We start from the raw sequence: 17,610 nt of genomic DNA, 5'->3' as shown, positions 1-17,610 counted from the left end.
GTCTTCAATCTCAGGTAGCTTTCAAATGAGATAATGAGGCAACACAATTTTTTTTTTTTTTTTTTTTTTTTTTTTTGAGACTGAGTCTCGCTCTGTCACCCAGGCTGGAGTGTAGTGGCGCGATCTCAGCTCACTGCAACCTCCATCTCCTGGGTTCAAGTGATTCTTCTGCCTCAGCCTCCTGAGTAGCTGGGACTGCAGGCACGCCCACCCGGCTTAATTTTTGTATTTTTAGTAGAGACGGGGTTTCACCATGTTGGCCATGCTGGTCTTGAACTCCTGACCTCGTGAACTGCCTGCTTCGGCCTCCCAAAGTGCTGGGATTACAGGTGTGAGCCACTGTGCCTGGCCTAAGGTGACACTACTTATATACAAAATAATGAGAGGGTACAGGGCTATGTATAATTAGGTGCTAAACAGAGTGGACAGAACAGAAGAGCTGTGCAGAGTGGATTGGAGGTCAGAAGTCCTGCATTCTGGTTCTACTTCCATAACCAATGAGTGGAGTATCTTTTGGCAGTCACTTGGCTTTTGAACCTTGGTTCTTCTGTAAAATGAGGGGTTTGTGCAAGATTCTGTGGTTCCTTCCAGCTCTAAAATCTGTAAGACGATGTAGGTTAGAGTACTTATATTAGACTGAGTGGAAAATAGTGATTTGTTAGTGAGAGGGAGAAGGGAACATCAGGAAAAGCAATAAATGATGGCGACCAGAAGGATTGATCCCTGACAACCATAGGACAAAGTGGAGCATCAGAGAAGGACTGGTTGAAGAGAGGTTACCTTGGTATTATCCAGCATGCTCTTTCTGGAATAGGATGGGCATTGCACAAAACATTCACAATAGAGGATATATGAAGCCTCCTATACTCTTGCTTTTCTGATACTCACCTCCTCTCTTGTTCTCAGAGCCCTTTCTGGTGCTTGCCCCTCTTTAAAGAATACAAATCTCTTATCAGCAAGCACTGTAGAAGGGGCAAAGGGGAGATGCGCTTTAGCTCATCACCACTGGACACGTTCTCTTTAATACTCTCTCAAATTCACCTGCTTTGGCTAATCTGCATATGGTGGGGGTGGTGTCAGAGCAACACACTGGCCTTTTCCCAAAGCAAAGCAGGATCCCAGCCTGGATGGCCCAGCACAGGGTGACTGCCTCTGTCCCGGCCCCGCCAGATCGTCTGCCTCTCCAGCACCCTGGGCTGTGGTTGCAGAGGGCCTTCTTTTTAATTTTTTCTAATAATCATTGTTTTTTCAAACCCCGAAACAACACTTTGTTATTGCATGAAAGTTGCAAAGTATAAAAATAATTTTAGGAATAACTCATTTCTACCCCCTCACTCCCCCCACAGGTTATCACTATTAACATTTTTCCCTGTTTTGACTAAAAAAGGATTTCTTTTAAAATTCACCCATGACCCAGAACTATTTAAATAAACTAATTTTATTTTGGAAAAAAACCCTAAAACTTTTATTATAGAAATTTTCAGTCATGCAGAAAAGTAGAGAGAACAGAATATTGAAACCCTGTGTAACCCAGATCAGCCCCAGCAGTTATAAGAAGACCTTCTTAAGAGGATCCAGCATCTCCCAGTTGGGCTTCTGCATCAGGGTTCAGGAAAGGAGAGGGGAGGGCTGGGATAAACATCACATGACATTGATGTTGGAATTACTAGGATTTAACCAGAGGGATTTAAGCACAATAGGACCCTGAGCCCTGCCCATATTGGAGGTGCCCACTTTTGCAAACTCTGCCACAGCAGCTTTCATAGTCCTATGTGGCACCGCTGTTTGCTCTTGAATTGCCCTCCCAGGAGCGTGGATGGGTGTTCACTGACACACGGGTACCTGCCTGCCCAGTGCCAGTGGTGAGGGCTGCCCACATCTGGGGTGGGCCGTGCCTGCCCTTGCAGCTGCCTGGCCAGAGCTCCTGACCCTGGTCTCGGTAGCATCGGGTGGCAGCTTGTAGGTTGGAAGGAGGAGTGTTTCTTTCTGTGCTACTCCTCTTTGCCAAACACTCTGCTGCATTTTCCTGCTGGCAAAAGAAGGGGAAGAATAGGTCGTGAAATGTGGTTCTGGATTACGGCACTGCTGCATCCTCAGTGACAATCACTGACACTCTGGGCAGCGGGGAGATGGTGGCTGCATCAAGTCCAGAGGATTCGGAATGACCAGAATGTGTGGGAAGCCTTGCTTACTCATAACGGCCCCGGCTAAGTCAGATGCTGCCTCCAGAGATTGTTTGTGTGGGGAGACTTAGTGTGTTTATTAAATATACTCAGGGCTCCAAGTTCCAGTGAAACACCCTGCTCCTGGGCCTGGCAGGCTCAGCCTCCTGGCTGGGTGGCAGCAGGTGCTTATGTTTCACTTGGAGCTCTAGGTCCTCATTCTTTCCTCTGCTCCCCAACCTTTGCCTCTTGCCTGGGGGCTGAGAAGACAGCTTTCATTTTTCTGGCACAAGATCCTAGTGGTGTCTGTCCTATCTGTCTTTTGTTCTTCCCTAGAAGGTGGTAATGGTATGGGTAGGATTGCTTTTAAGAGTTCTGGAACTAAAGCAGGCATGAAGAGTCAAGGGTTTGCAAGAAGTTGACCCATTTTGGTTCTAGATTGTGGCCCCAGATCTGCTGATAAGTTGCTTGGATCCTCAGGGAAGTCACTTTGCTTCCTTGGGGCTCAGTTTCTTCTATGGAATGATGAGTTGGATGACTTGTTCTCATCATCCTCTTCCAAGATTTCCTAGTCTGCAGGAAACCCATTATAGGCATTTAATTGCCCAGTGACATGTGGGGTATGCTGTACATTGTATCCTTTTCCTAAAATGTGGTGTGGTCAGAGGACTCATACAGTGGCTTTGAGGTAGAAACACCATCCAACTGGTGTGACTCAGGGGAGGGGTGTTGCCAGCTTTGTATGGTGGTCAAAACCCTGATAGGATGCCTTAAATCAAATTCCCTAGAAACTGATTGTGAAATTGAGCTTCTTGTGGCAGTGTTTTAATGAAGGACTGCTCTTAGGAGTTACCCGTAGATATGTGAGGGAAGCAGCATAGGTCAAGGGAAAAACTAGGCAAAGCCTCAGCCTGGTTCCATGGGCAGCCCAAAGTGTGAATTCCACCACAGCAGTTGTCTTACCCAGTGGCAAAAGGGCTGGGCCGTTGATAACTTCTACATTAGGTCGTTATCTGTTATAGCCCCCCATCATCACCAGCAGGGGCAGGAATAACATTCTAGGTGAAGCTGGTCTGTCAGGCAAGGGCAAGGCATCTGAAAAGCGTACAGGGGTGAGGCTGGTGTGAGTTATTAGCAGCCAACAGTTATGTAGCAGCTGGGGGATGAGACATGGGCGAGAGTGCCACAGAACCTGCCACGTCCTTACTGGTGAGAGCCGGACAGGGAGGAAGGCAGGAGTAGGGTGGGAGAGGGCTGTCCTGGGTGGCTGATTCCTGTGGATGGCTCAGCACATGCAGGGAAGTGTTCAGATGGGATTTCCAATTAGGCCAATCTAAGTGATTGTTCTAAAAGTTGGGGTGATGTTACATTTGGGGTGGGAGATAGAGTGCCTAGGAAGGGACATGAGGAAAGCTTTAGGGTTATCTGGAGGCTGGTTGTCCAGTGATATATATTTTGACAAAATCAGGGTGCCTTTATGACTTGCATTTCAGCATAACATCCACACAGGGCTCCGGGGGGCTGCTACCACAAGGTAGTAGCAGTTCATTCTGAGAGCCTTCCCCACCCTCCTTTTCCTTCTTATAGGTCCTCCACTTCTTGGCATGTCTTCATCTTCATCTTTTCCTCCCTCTTTCTTCCACCTCCATAATTAACCTTTTCACTGCCTTTCTGGCTTCTGCTGTCTCAGCCAAGGTAGTTTCTTAGACTCCCATGTGATTGTTTTCCCTGAAAGCTTCAGCACATCCTTTTCTGACCTCCTGGACCATGCAGGCCCACCTGCCCCAGTGCCCTGTGCTCCCTTCATAGCACTGACTGCACTCCAGAGTTAAAGTTACATTTGTGTGCGCACTTGCTTCATGGGTGTCTCCCCCATTAGATCACAAGTTTCAAAGGACTGGGACTGAGACTGTCTTACTCATCATCCTGAAATCATAGAAAAGTATCTGTCACATAGTAGGTGGCCCATGAATGTGTTGAATAAAAAATATGGCATTTCAACTCTAAGACATGGAATCCAAGTCCCTCGGGGTGGGATAGGAGCTGTCACACTTGCTGCTGGAGGAAATGGGAGCCTAGGGGAGGGTGTGTTGGCCTGTGAGGTGCAGGAGACCGGATGTGTGGCTATGAGGGAAGGTGTGAAGCAATTGAATCAGTCCCTGACCTCTTTCCTTCCCCACTCGCTGCTCTGTGAATTTTCCTTTCCCTGGGAGTGGTCAGCAGAGGCTTTGGACAGATGCTTCTGAGAGATGAATGCCCTGGCTTTTTTGCTAGCCTATGTTGGCTGCTCCAACCATCTCCTGACCCGAGCTCAGTTAATAATTAAGGAAGCCGAAGATCTCTCCTTGAGATGGAGCCTTGAGTATAGTAGTTCTTAATCAAAAGTCATCTTGCCCCCCAGGATATTTGGCAATTTTTGATTGTTGCATCTGGAGAAGTACTAGTGGCCTCTAATGGGTAGAGGTCAGGAATGTTGCTAAGGCACACAAAGGACAGCCCCCATCACACAGAACTGTCTGTCCACAGGTGCTGGCAGTGCGCAGTGGAGGAAACCCTCCCTAGGCCAGCCCTGCTCTAACCAGCAGGTGCTGCTGCCAGCCTTTGGAGCAGGTGTCTTCCAGAGACCCTTTGCTTCTGAAAGGACCATGGAATCAGCATCTGCCTTACTCCCAGCCCCAACACACTCAGCCTTCCCACTCAATCATAGGCAATTCAGCCTCCCAGGTTAGAGCTGCTCTGTGAAGAGGGTGCACAGACAGGGAGAATGTTTTCCATGGAGCCCTGGGGAACCCCGTTAGAGACCTGTCTCTGGGGCTGGGGGCTGGGCCCTGCTCACATAGCCTCAGCTCAGGGGACCCATGGGGCCCCTTTCCTCCTGCTTGCTGTATCTCCATCCTCTCCAATCCTCCTCCCACCCTACCTTGTAGCATCTCCCCCAATCCCCTGGAGATTAATGTGATAATTGCCATGTGTGCCTGTTTACACAGGGAGTGGGTGAGCTCGCCACCCCCATCAGTCAGGTTCCCAAAGGAACACATTCCCACAATGTCAGGACTGGTACCCGCTGAGCACTCCTGTGCAGGTGGGCTGCCGCCCCCGAACTGCTTTCTGTCTGTCATCACCCTCGTCGTGCGCACGTGTGCATGTGTGTGTCACTCAGGGGATCGGCAGGTGAGGAAGATGGAAAGCAGCCAGCATGCCAGTCTGGGGAAGAGCTGGGTGGGGAGGGTGTTGGGAGATGGGAGGAGCATCAGTGCCCCATGTAAGAGGACACTGACCAAACAGAAGCGCTCTTCTGTGATGCCTGACTCATAGTAGGTGTTGCATGAGTGGTGTGGGATGGAGGGGCTAGCATTTTCTGGGCAGCATTCTTTGCAGGGAGGGCCCTGGTTTCCCTTAGCTGCTCCACAGTAGAGGCCTGGGTTGTGAAGGTTCTCGTGGGGCCAGGATCTTGATTGGAGTTCTTAGCATGGCTGTCCCGTGTTCCTGAAGGAAGAGTTGCTGGGGAAAATAGAGTGCAAGTCTTACATGAAAGGAGCTTGTGAGAACTGCCACTCTGTCACAGAAGCTGGGGGAATGCTGTAGAGAGAGAATGAGTGATTCTCCCTCTCACTCACGGCAACCTTCCTCTCTTGCACCTCCTGCTGAGACAGAAACGTGCACACCACGAGAAAGAAAACAGTCACAACTCCACTGTTGAACTGGCAACTTCACCCCGACTCCCACTTCACGTGCTTTCTGGGTACTTGCTGCATCGAGTTGTCGGTTGCTGCTGCTTTTTTTTAATCTCAAAGGACACTTGAGTCGTTGTTTCTCCTACACTGGACAATTTTGTTTTAATAATGATGAATCAGAAGGAGATTGAAGCCCCAACTGGCCTCAGAAAGAACCGTGCCATTTTGAAAAAGGGAAGCACGCATTCCTTTGCTAGCCTGCGTCCTGCCGAGGTGTGTCCCTTTGTCCTACCGGGTGTGTCACTGACCCATGGACAAGCATGCAAGGGGAGTGGAAGCCACCTGGCCAGGAAGAATGAAACAGGAGGGAGAGGAGCAAGGTGTGGAGAGGGTGGGGCAAGCCTATTAAAAGGCGTGTGATAACCTACAGGAGCTGTCAAGCTACTTTCTCCAAAAGAATCTTTTAAGCTGTCAGTCATCTTCAAGAACCCCTAGGGCCTTGCTGGTGCTGGTGTCGTCCCAGCTATTCTTTTTCTCCTTCTAGTTCCCATCCTCCTCCTTTTTCATCCAGCAGGCCCCAACACTGTAGTGGATAATGTTTGCGGCAATTCACAGAAATCTCCACAGATTGAGGGGGGCTATCAGAATGAACTGTATCAGTGTATTTTTAACAGGAGAATCTTCTTATTAGAATCGTGGACATTTTTTGATTAGTTGACCATCTATGTGTGCCAAACCCTTAGTTAGGTGCCAGATACAGAAATGAGCAGACAGTTAAGGTTTCTGCCTGAATATAGGTTGAAGCAGCACCAAAACATACTCACAAAATGCTGAATCAAAAGACACCGCTCATCAATGGTTTTTTATAGAATTGAGAAACACATTCCAGATTCTGACCCATTGTAGTTCCTATATTTCATAGACTATATTCCTTGATGTGTTACTAGATTTTCTCTGAAAATGAGGGTTCCATGATCAAAAGTGTCTATGAAATGATGGGGTAAACAAGGTAAATAATGTTCTTTTTTTGTGGATCTCGTCAGAGGCTCAGAAGAAAGTATAATCTGCTGTGTTTCCCAAATGTCTTTGGTTACAGAAGCCCCTTTTCCACAAAATACATTAACTTCTTACAGATCTCTAGCAATGAGAACAATGTAATTTTGGACATCCTCTTTACAGCATCCCTTGCAAGTAGTCACCCGTGTGAAATTGCTCTGAGCCACCCTCAAACTGTAGCTCAATTATTTAAGAACAAAAATATCTTAAAAGTCACAATTTCATCATTGCTATTGCTGATACCTGCTAATGTTTATCGGCAACAAAGTCCTATCTGGGTGCTGGATATAGACTCAGTTTTTCTTGCCAAGGAATGTTGCGGTGCTGGGGGGTTTGGCCGCTGGCTAAGCCATAGAGTGAATAAACCCTGTTAATCTGGAACTCTACTGGTGAACCATCAGAGCTAGCCAGCCTTACAGAAGGACTGATTTGTGATCAATAATAAACACAGAGCTAGCTATACAAATATCATTGCAATTCATTTTTCAGCTCATAGGGAAGGTCCATGTCTTAACAAACTCAGAGAAAATGGCTTCCTACCTCCGTTAAAACCCTCCACAACTCTTGGCATCTAGTTCCTCTGCATCTTTCTGCTAATATTCAGGAACAGTTTTCTCTGAGTTCTGGCCCACATCTTCCCTGATTGTATTTAATTGACCAGACCTGATTGAACCAAAGAGCTCCATCTTACACACTGAAATTGGCAGGTGTCTGCATCTGTCCCTTCCCATTCAGAAAGTGTTTTCTTGTTTACTTTTAACTTTTATCCTGCTTCAATTGCAATTATCTCTCTCTGAATAGTGTAGGGGCAAAACAAAACACACAAGTTTGGTGAAAGGAGATTGCCTTAGAAGCTGTTTTAGTGGTGTGATTCTTCAAATACTTAAAAACAGAACTAGCATTCAACCCAGCAATCCCATTACTGGATTTGCTTATAACCCAAAGGAATATAAATCATTCTCTTATAAAAACACATGCATGCATATGCTCATTGCAGCACTATTTATGATAGCAAAGACATGGAATCAACCTAAATGCCCACCAGTGACAGAATGGTTAAAGAAAATGCAGTACATATACACCATGGAATACTATGCAGCCTTAAAAAGAATGAGAACATGTTCTTTACAGGAACATGGATGGAGCTGGTGGCCATTATCCTTAGCAAACCAACACAGGAACAGACGACCAAATACTGCATGTTCTCCCTTATAAGAGGGGGCTAAATGATGAGAACACATGGACACAGGGAGGGGATCAACACACTGGAGCCTTTTTGAGGGTGAAGGGTGGGGGAAGGAAGAGGATCAAGAAAAAGCAGCTATTGAGTACTAGGCTTAATACCTGGGTGATGAAATAATCTGTACAACAAACCGCTGTGACATGAGTCACATATAACAAACCTGCACATGTACCCCTGAACTTAAAATAAAAGTCAAACTGTTTTTAATGGATGAATCAACTATACAGTGATAGCTGCCATGATTGGTAAGAGGCTATATTCTGCAGACTGGAATATTTGAATGGGAGATAATTTGGGAGAAAACAAGAGAATGTCACAGAAGTCCACAGGAAACATGAGGACAATGAATCAAAATATGTTTTCAAAATTTAGTAGTGAGAGGGGGAAAAGGTAAATTGGAGGGACAAGAAATACTTTGCCATAGAAATTCTGAGTTCTGGTCTTAATTTTACTAATTTAGCTTGTGAGTTTTAGGCATGGCATTTGACTTTGGCCTTGTTTTTCCAGTGAAGTAAAGATAAAATATCTGTTGTAAGTTTCAAATGGGTCTTAGAGTTTGTGTGTGAGAGAGTGGGTGGGGGGTTGAAGGGATTTCAAAGCCCTGCATATGTGAAATGCAATTCAGGAAGACTATTTGGAAAGACTTGGAGGTGCTGTCAGGGGAGGAAGAGTCAAAGGGAAGACTGAGAACCCTTAGTTCAGTGGTACAGCTTTTAGAGAGGGTCCCAAGCTCTATTTCAAGGTTCTAATAAGACATCCTGCTAAGAATTGCTTCTTTCTTTTGTTTAAGTCATAAGATATAATTCTTAATCCCTGACCATTGAAGGGTCTTGCAACTCGTTCGTGATATGAGAATCCAGAATATGGATTTGCAGGCATTTTGTAATTCACTGAGTGTGAACATTAGAGTGCAAGTGATCACTCTTCAAATCTAGATTTATTCCTTGTTTTGGCCAGAGCCTTGCTGGGGCCAGGCCTGGGCCAGCTCTGTACTATTGTACTGTGATGGAAGAAAGCAAGCTGGGTCCAGGTCAAGGGCTGAGCAAGACGCAGAGGACCCTAACATTTCTTCCAAATAATCCTGTCAAGGCCTTTGCTAGCATCCGTGGAATAGATTGGACACAACCTGCCTTTGTCTTTTTGAGAATTTGCCCAATTTTGTGTGCAGAGGCTTAGAACCCACATTACCAAATGCTATAAAACCAGTGGTTGTTTGCATGACCTTGGGAAAGTATCTGACCTTTCTGTATTGTCTTCCCATGTGCTAAGCAAGGGTGTGAGAATATTCCAACTCAGTATATTATGGTGAGGCTGATGCTATGTTCTTCATTATGTACATGGGAGATTGTGAGCTAACTCATAGTAATGCCAAATTGGGAATGGAGTAAGGCAATATTTAACTGTATTGCATTGCGCTTGTTACATCACTCTCTGTGAAGCTGCAGGAATGTTAGCTTTACTTATGGAAGATGGCTTTAAGTATTTAAGGAACCATTTTTCTTTCTTTCAGACCAATGATGCCTTAGGAGCCACCTGGAATTGGCTGTACTTCATCCCCCTCATCATCATTGGATCCTTCTTTGTTCTCAACCTAGTCCTGGGAGTGCTTTCCGGGTGAGCCAGATGTTTCTCTCTTCTTAACTCATTTGCTGACTGCTAACTGTAAACTAATACCTCCTGACTCATGGCAGATTCATTCATTTAACCTTCATTTAGAAGACACTTACCGAGCAGTTCTTCTGTGCCAAATGCTTTCTAGATGCTGGGAATACAGTAGTGAACTGTCGTTCTAATAATCTTGATTATTTTCAGGAATTAAAAAGTCTTGACCTCAGGCACAACACTGAACACAATATCTAGTGAGAGTTCATTTATTCATCCACACTTTCATTCAGTAACTCAGCAGTCAGAGACCTATGTCAAACATTGTGCTGGTTGTTAGGGAAATAAAGTTGAATTAGACACAGGCTTTCCCTCAAAAGTTTCTTACTCTGTAGTGTATTGGGCATCAACTCTCATATTTGTGGCTTGAATTTTGTACAAATCTGCAACTATTTGGTGTCCAATACCATGGTAAGCATTGCCAGGAGCACACAAAGTATAAGGTGTGGTTCCTCTCCTTAAGAAACATGTTTTGCTAAGAAGATGATACAAACACATGAAATGGAGAATAGGAGTTCTTTTACTGACTTATACAAGATATAATCATTTGTTTTGAGGAAAGAACAAATCTATGTAGTCTGAAGTCATCAGGGATAGTTTCATGAAGGATTGGGATTTTGCTTGGGTTATGAAATATGTAGTAGGATTACACAGACTATATGGGAGTGAACATTTCAGGAAGGGGAACATTACACCGTAAGCAAAGATGAAAAAATGGGACTTGTCATGGAGTGTGAAGAAATTATAATGTAACATCTTAGGATAGCCAAGATGGAGATATATTTTAGAGATTCTTTTATTTTTCTGAGCAAAACTGAACTTAATTTTTTGTCAGAGTGGCATATGTTCTTCAAATGAAAATTTATAAGGTGGTACTTGTGTTTAAACATGGCAGATTGAACTAAGTTGGTCATTTCTTGAAACTCCACTAATACAGAAAATAAATTTTAAGAAGGGCACTAGGACAAAGGGAACAAGAGGAATGACAAGAGATGAGAGATGTCAACAACATTTTTGAACATAGGAAAAAATTGGCAACTGACAGTGGTAGGAAAGCTGAAGTTTAATTGTTTAGGGAATACCAGTATAAAAGCAAACTGATTGTCCTTCAGAGCCCTAGAAACGCTCAGGAATTGGAGACACCAGGTAGGTCTGAGAGCTGGGGTAGGCATGGTGCTAAAAACAAGAGGATTGATGCAAAGTCCTTGTAAGGAACATTAGACTCCTTGCCCTACCCCACTATAACCTCCAGGCAATGCTGACAGATATCTGCTTCACCCAACCCCCACCCTAGCAAAAGTTAGGAGACTTAATCTCTGTAGATGTGGAATCAGAGAAGCCTGGAATTGTACCATCAGGTACACCTGAGGGTAGTGTTGATATGTTGTACTGAAAACAGAAGGGCTAAATGAAAGTCTACAAACTGAATGGGCATAGTCCAGCCCACTTCTCCTGCTTGACTCTTAAAAACATGGCAATCTGGTAGGAATCCCAAGGATTCCTCTCTTGGGAAACTGTCTGTCTGAAGAGAAGGGACAAATTTATACTGATATTTGGGGGAGACCAGAGAAACAGGTTCCCATCTCATCTTTGGTGAGACTCATTATATTAATTACCTGTGGCTGCTTTCAACTAATTACTGTAGCTCTGCAGCTTAAAACTGTGAGAGAAACTTTATTCTCTTATAGTTCTGAAGGGTAGAGGTCCAAAATCTGGCAGGGCCATTGATATAGTTTGGCTGTGTTCCCACCCAAATCTCACCTTGAATTGTAGCTCCCACAATTCCCAGGTGTTGTGAGGGACCCGGTGGGAGGTAATTGAATCATGCGGGTGGGTCTTTCCCGTGCTGTTCTCGTGATTAAGTGTCACAAGACCTGATGATTTTATAAAAGGGAGTTTCCCTGCACAAGCTCTCTTCTCTTGTCTGCTGCCAAGTGAGATGTGCCTTTCACCTTCTGCCATGATTGTGAGGTGTCCCCAACCATGTGGAACTGTGAGTCCATGAAACATCTTTCTTTTGTAAATTTCTCAGGCTTGCGTATGTCTTTATTAGCAGCATGAAAATGGATGAATACAGCTGTGCTCCCTCCAAGGGCTCTAAAGGAGAATTGATTTTCTTCCTCTTCTAGCTTCTGGCAGCCCCAGGCATTCCTTGGCTTATAGCCACATCACTGTAGTCTCTGCCTCTGTGATCATATTGCCTCTTGTTCAATGTCTGTGCAGTTTCCCTCCACTTTGCTCTTCTAAGGCCACTTGTCATTGGATTTAGGGTCATTTTGATAAGCCAGGATGATCTCTTATCTGAACATCCTTAATTTAATAATCTACAAACATTATTTTTCCAAATAAAGTAACATTCACATGTTCCAAGACTTAGGATGTGAACAGATCTTTTGGGGGGCTTCCAGTCATCCCATTATACTCACCATTCCACAAGCTGCAAGCTTACATACAGAGTTGCCAATGAGCTTTTGTGCCGTGCTCTTAAATATGAACACACATCTAGAGATCATCAGCATTTGAGGAAAATGCCCAACATGAAAGAATAAAAAACAAAATCATGAATAAAAAAAGGAAATTGAGGGAATATGAACAATGCAGAGTAGAAGACAATTTTAAAAGCTGTATTTACGATTAGAGATAGAAGAGAAACCATTTCATTTATGGAATAACAGACCAATAAATTAAAAAAAGACATTTAGAGGTTAAGGGCTCTTGGAAATTAATGTAAAGTGTACATTCATTTTACGAAGTAAATTTACATTAAATATAAAAATGAAATAATGTAAAAATATAAGAATGTAATAAAACTATAAAGATAATAAATGTTTGGAATATAAAATTGGTGAAATTACCTAGAAAATAGAACAACAAAACAGGATTGATCCAATTTTTAACTATAATAGGAGTTCTATAACAAGAACAGAGAAATGGAAAGGAAAAAATTAACAAAAATACAAGAAATGTTCCCAGAACCAAAAGACTCACATTGCCAGTTTAAAAGATGTGTTGAGACAGATGGAAGGATGTTCTTTCCAGCATATTTCATGGTTGTGGGGAGTTGGAGGCAACTTGGATGTCTATAACTGGGAGATTATATAGGTAAAACATTTGGTGTATACCATGGCGTAGTATGTAGCAGTGTGTACTGTGGCATCCTATGTAGCACAGAGCAACAAATACTGTGTACACATGAAACATAGATTTTAGTGAAAACAAGAAAGAATCACTGTGATATGATACCATTTACATAAAACTACATGCACACAAAACATACAGTTTGTGAAAATACATTCAAATCAAAGGCACATTTTGAATATATTGTAATTTTTAAAATTTTTATTTTACTTTAATGATAATTTTTATAGCAGGGAGATAGAAGGTGGGTATGGAGGTAAAAGAAAACAAATGAGTTTAATTAATAATGAAGTGCACACTGAAAACTCAGCATGACTAATGGAAAGCAAGCACACCAAGGTGAATCGTCATGAAATTTCAGAACATCAGATTAAAAAATATTCTGAAAGTGCCTGGTAATTAGGAAGGAGGTGGAATTTATCTACAAAGAAATAGGAATCAGGATAGCTTTGGGCTTCTCAATGGCAACACTGAAAGTTAGTAACAAATAGAGAAGTTCCTAAAACTTTCATAAGGAAAATAATTTCCAAGATAGAATTCTATACCTAGCTCAAATAAAAATGTTTTTTTAGGATGGAATCACAATATTTTTAGATATCCATTTTGAAAAAGTTACTGGTGAATGTGAGTCACTAAAAATAAGGAAATAATTGAAGAAAGAGAAGAACGTGATACTCATGGAAACAAGGGATTCAATGGAGGAGAGAAGGAGGAGATTGATTCCCAGGGTGATGAAGGGAAGTCTAGGATGACAGAAGCCTAGAGATTATCAAGCACAGATTTGAGTAGGGTGACAGAGGCCTCTAAAAATGCTATCTATAAGAAAAAAATAAAACTAATGTATTCCCCAATGTGTGTTATTATATTCAAAAGAGCTTATGGTTTTGCTGAATCTATATACAGTCATGTGCCACATAATGACATTTCAGTCAATGGCTGATGTATATGCAACAGTGGTCCCATAAGATTTAGTGGAGCTGAAAAATTCCTGTGGCTTAGTGACATCATAGTCATCTTAACATCATAGTGCAATGCATTATTCACATGGTTGTGGTGATGCTGGTGTAAATAAAACCTGAATTGTCAATCATATAATAGTAGAACACATACAATTATGTACAGTATATAGTACTCGACAGTAAATGACTATGTTACTGATTTGTGTATTTACGTTTAATTGTTATTTTACAATTGATTCCTACTTACTTAAAAAAAGTTATCTGTAAAACAGTATCAGGCAGGTCCTTCAGGAGGTATTCCAGAGGAAGGCATTGTCATCATAGGAGATGACGCTCCCTGTGTGTTATTGCTCCTGAAGACCTTCCAGTGGGACAAGATATGGAGGTGGAAGACAGTGATATTGATGGTCCTGACTCTCTGCAGGCCTAGGCTAATGTGTGTGTGTGTGTGTGTGTCTTAGCTTTTAACAAAAGATTTTAAAAAGTAAAAAAGAAAAACTCGAAAAAAAGCTTATAGAATAAGGATGTAAGGATAGAAAATATATTTGTACAGCTGTGCAATGTCTGTTTTAAGCTAAGCATTATTGCCAAAGAGTCTAAGTTAAATTTTTTTAAGTTCATAAGGTAAAGTTAGAGTCTGTGAAGATTGATTGATTGAAAGAAAAATGTTTTCAATAAATTTAGTGTAGCTTAAGTGTCCAGTGTTGATAAAGTCTACAGTGCTGTACAGTAATGTCCTAGGCCTTCACATTCACTCACCACTCACTTTCTGACTCACCCAGAGCAACTTCCTGTAAGCTCCATTCATGGTAAGTGCCCTATATGGTGTACCTTTTTTTTTTTTTAATCTTTTATACCATATTTTTACTATCCCTTTTCTGTGTTTAGATGTATTTAGATGTACAAATACTTCATGTTGTGTTATAATTGCCCACAGTATTTAGCGTAGTAATATGCTCTATAGGTTTACAGCCTAGGAGCAATAGGTTACAGCATATAGACTAGATGTGCAGTAGGCTATACCATCTAGGTCTGTGTAAGTACACATTCTGGTGTTGGCACAACAACAAAATTGCCTAGCAATGCATTTCTCAGAATGTATGCCTTTTGTTAAGTGATACATGACTGTGTGAATATGTATGTTATGTATTTGTGTACACACACATACACAAAAAAACAGCATTTAATTCCATGAAATATGAAATTGTTACCAGTAAGAAATATAAGTATAGTAGGTAGGTCCTCTATTCAGCTCAATTGTCAACCAAATTTATGTTGCTGATGCCGAATTTTGAGATAGCCCCTTATGGTGCTGTGATTGCCTTAAGTGGATGGAGGAGGCTGAATATGGGGAGGGAAAGGAGATGTCAAAGACTGAAATCTTAGGTTCCACAGTAAGGAAGTATTTAGGGAATATCTAAAATGGAAAGATAAAGACATTTCAGTGTTTAAGTATAATATTTAGAAATTTGGAAATGAATACCAGAAGAAACAGGTAAAAGAGTTGAAAGTAGTTGCCTTTGGGGAGTGAGATTCAGGGGTTAGGAGAGGTAAAGCAGAGGGCTGCCAGTTTTGCATTAGAAGTCTTTCAAAATTATTTGACTTTTTAAGTTCTACATGTGTTACTTTGAAAAAATAGAAATTAAATTTTAAAGTAAAAATATTGCACACACACAAAAGTGTAGGATGAAAGGCATATATAAGAATATTCATCTAACATCCGTGGGGGAAGGATTGGCATGGAGAGAGACCAGATTCAGTAGGATTAAGCAGGAAACAACCATAGTAATCCAACTACGTGCTACTAAGAGCCTGTGGTGGTAATTTGTGAGATGGATATGAGGGAAAAACTGAAGACATCGTAAAGAAGTAAGAACTTTAATAATGTTTATTTTGAGTGGAGAGTCTTAAGACGTAAGAGATTTCTTCTATATTTACTCATTCAATGAGTGTTTGTTGGCATTCTTTGTGCCTAAGCACTGTTAGAAGTTACTGTCTCCAGCCAGCTAGTACCTATGACTCCAATGTGCACCCTCCATAACTCTGGCCCCCAGAGAAGCCTGACCACAGGACCTCCTCTTGTACTTCTACTGAGAAGATAATGTCATGTTTGTGTAATCTTATCTGATATTCTTTGTCCTAAGTGTGTATATATTTTAGTTTGGAAAACTTAAGACAGATTCTTACTATGTATTTGGGGAGAAAAGTAGATGCTGTGCTAACGAAAGCCACTGGTGTTCTGGATGAGGCTCCAGTATAGGTTCAAGTTGTGTCTCAACAGAGCTGGAAATGGAACAGAACACTATCCTACTGGACAGTGCCTTGTGTCTGACCACATGGACTCTCTCTGGTTTGGAATCACATCTTTTCATTCTCTTATATCTTTCTCTGCATGAGATAGAGTTGTACATTGGAAGAGGCATGGGTTTTAGCATCTGACATTCATGGGTGAGAAGCCTAACCCTGTAAGAAACCACTTATTAGCATTGCTAATTTGGATAAGTTACTCTGAGCCTGCTTCCTCGTCTGTAAAATGGGATAGCAAAAGCTCTCTCATATACAAAACCCTAGCCCAGGGTCTGGCATGGAGTAGCCCTTAGCTCTTATTAGCTGCCTATGTCCTTCGATAATATTAACATACATTTTTTCAGCCTGTTAGGTCCAGGTGGCCATCACCTGCTTAACGGCCTGTGGATGTTCGGTTGAGCCAGCTGTGGGGCCATGGGCTCCTCTGGGAGATGGCCTGCACAGGTTCGATGTCATGGAACTGGGATGGCAGATGCCTCCTTAGTACTTCTGGAGAAGCCTAGGAAGTGACAGTGACAGCTGAGAACAGCTGGTATGAATAAATTTTGACATTTTAAGGAGTGTGCACAATAGGGGCCTCATAGGCTGAGACTGAAATCATTCTGACCTGGTTTCTTTTTCTCGTTCTGAAGCTCAACACAGTTGGGGGTGGGCTTTATTGGTGTCTGCAGGGGGTTCAGCAGCAGCCAGTCCTGTGTACAGGAGGGGCCATAGGTTCTCTCTTCTGCTTGGTTGGCTCTCACATGCCTTTGGAAAGATTGTAAGCTTTCTCCTTAGAGTGGGGATTTAGTGAGGATTTAATTCAGAAGCAGCCTGGGAAATAGGTCGGAAACCTAGGGAGCAGGTTTCTTGTGACCTGCAGGCAGCTGAATGTTATGTACCAAGGCTGTTCCCAAAGCAGAGAGAGAGAAATTAAAGGGGGGAACACCCATGGCTCATAGGTTGGGCAGGTGAGGGAGAGAGTCCATGTGAGAGGGGGCAGGCCGCGTCCACTGGTGCTCAGGGACCCCTGGATGCCAAGCGTGGAAATGACTGAGGCACCTGCCTCTGAGGCACAGACGATGGTGGGAGGAAGGCTGTGAGGTATGTTTGTTGCTCATATTTAAAGAGGAAGTATGGATGGAAACATCGTAGCATTTTTACTTGTCTCAAAGGAAATGGGATTTGATGAAAATCATTAGCTTAGGCATGAAGAGAAGCAGAGCTTCCTGTCTCCATGGAAACAAAGCAGGGCTGCATAAGCACATCCTGAAATGGCCGTCAGGGGCTACAGGGCAGAGGCTCACACAAACAGAAATGACCCTGAGCCATCCCCCTGTCACCATCCATTGTTCCCTGGGCTTCTGAACAGGGGAAGGTAAATATGGGGAAGCAGTTGAGCTGTCTCAAAACCAGAGCAGGGACAGTCA

The 17,610-nt window shown here is 42.9% G+C and overlaps 1 protein-coding gene across 4 annotated transcripts in view; it reads left to right on the top strand.

Moving 5' to 3' along the window:
* CACNA1E (calcium voltage-gated channel subunit alpha1 E) overlaps positions 1-17,610 on the top strand; it is a 332,987-nt gene that overhangs the window by 166,547 nt on the left and 148,830 nt on the right. For all 4 annotated transcript variants that reach the window (XM_050766055.1, XM_050766034.1, XM_050766044.1 and 1 more), the window contains exon 7: positions 9,646-9,749. In XM_050766055.1, coding sequence (XP_050622012.1) covers positions 9,646-9,749 — 104 coding nt within the window. The remainder of the gene's footprint in view (positions 1-9,645; positions 9,750-17,610) is intronic.

This window comes from Macaca thibetana, chromosome 1, assembly GCF_024542745.1.
Source record: "Macaca thibetana thibetana isolate TM-01 chromosome 1, ASM2454274v1, whole genome shotgun sequence".
Taxonomy (NCBI): Eukaryota; Metazoa; Chordata; class Mammalia; order Primates; family Cercopithecidae; genus Macaca; species Macaca thibetana.
This window is presented reverse-complemented; position numbering and strand designations above follow the sequence as displayed.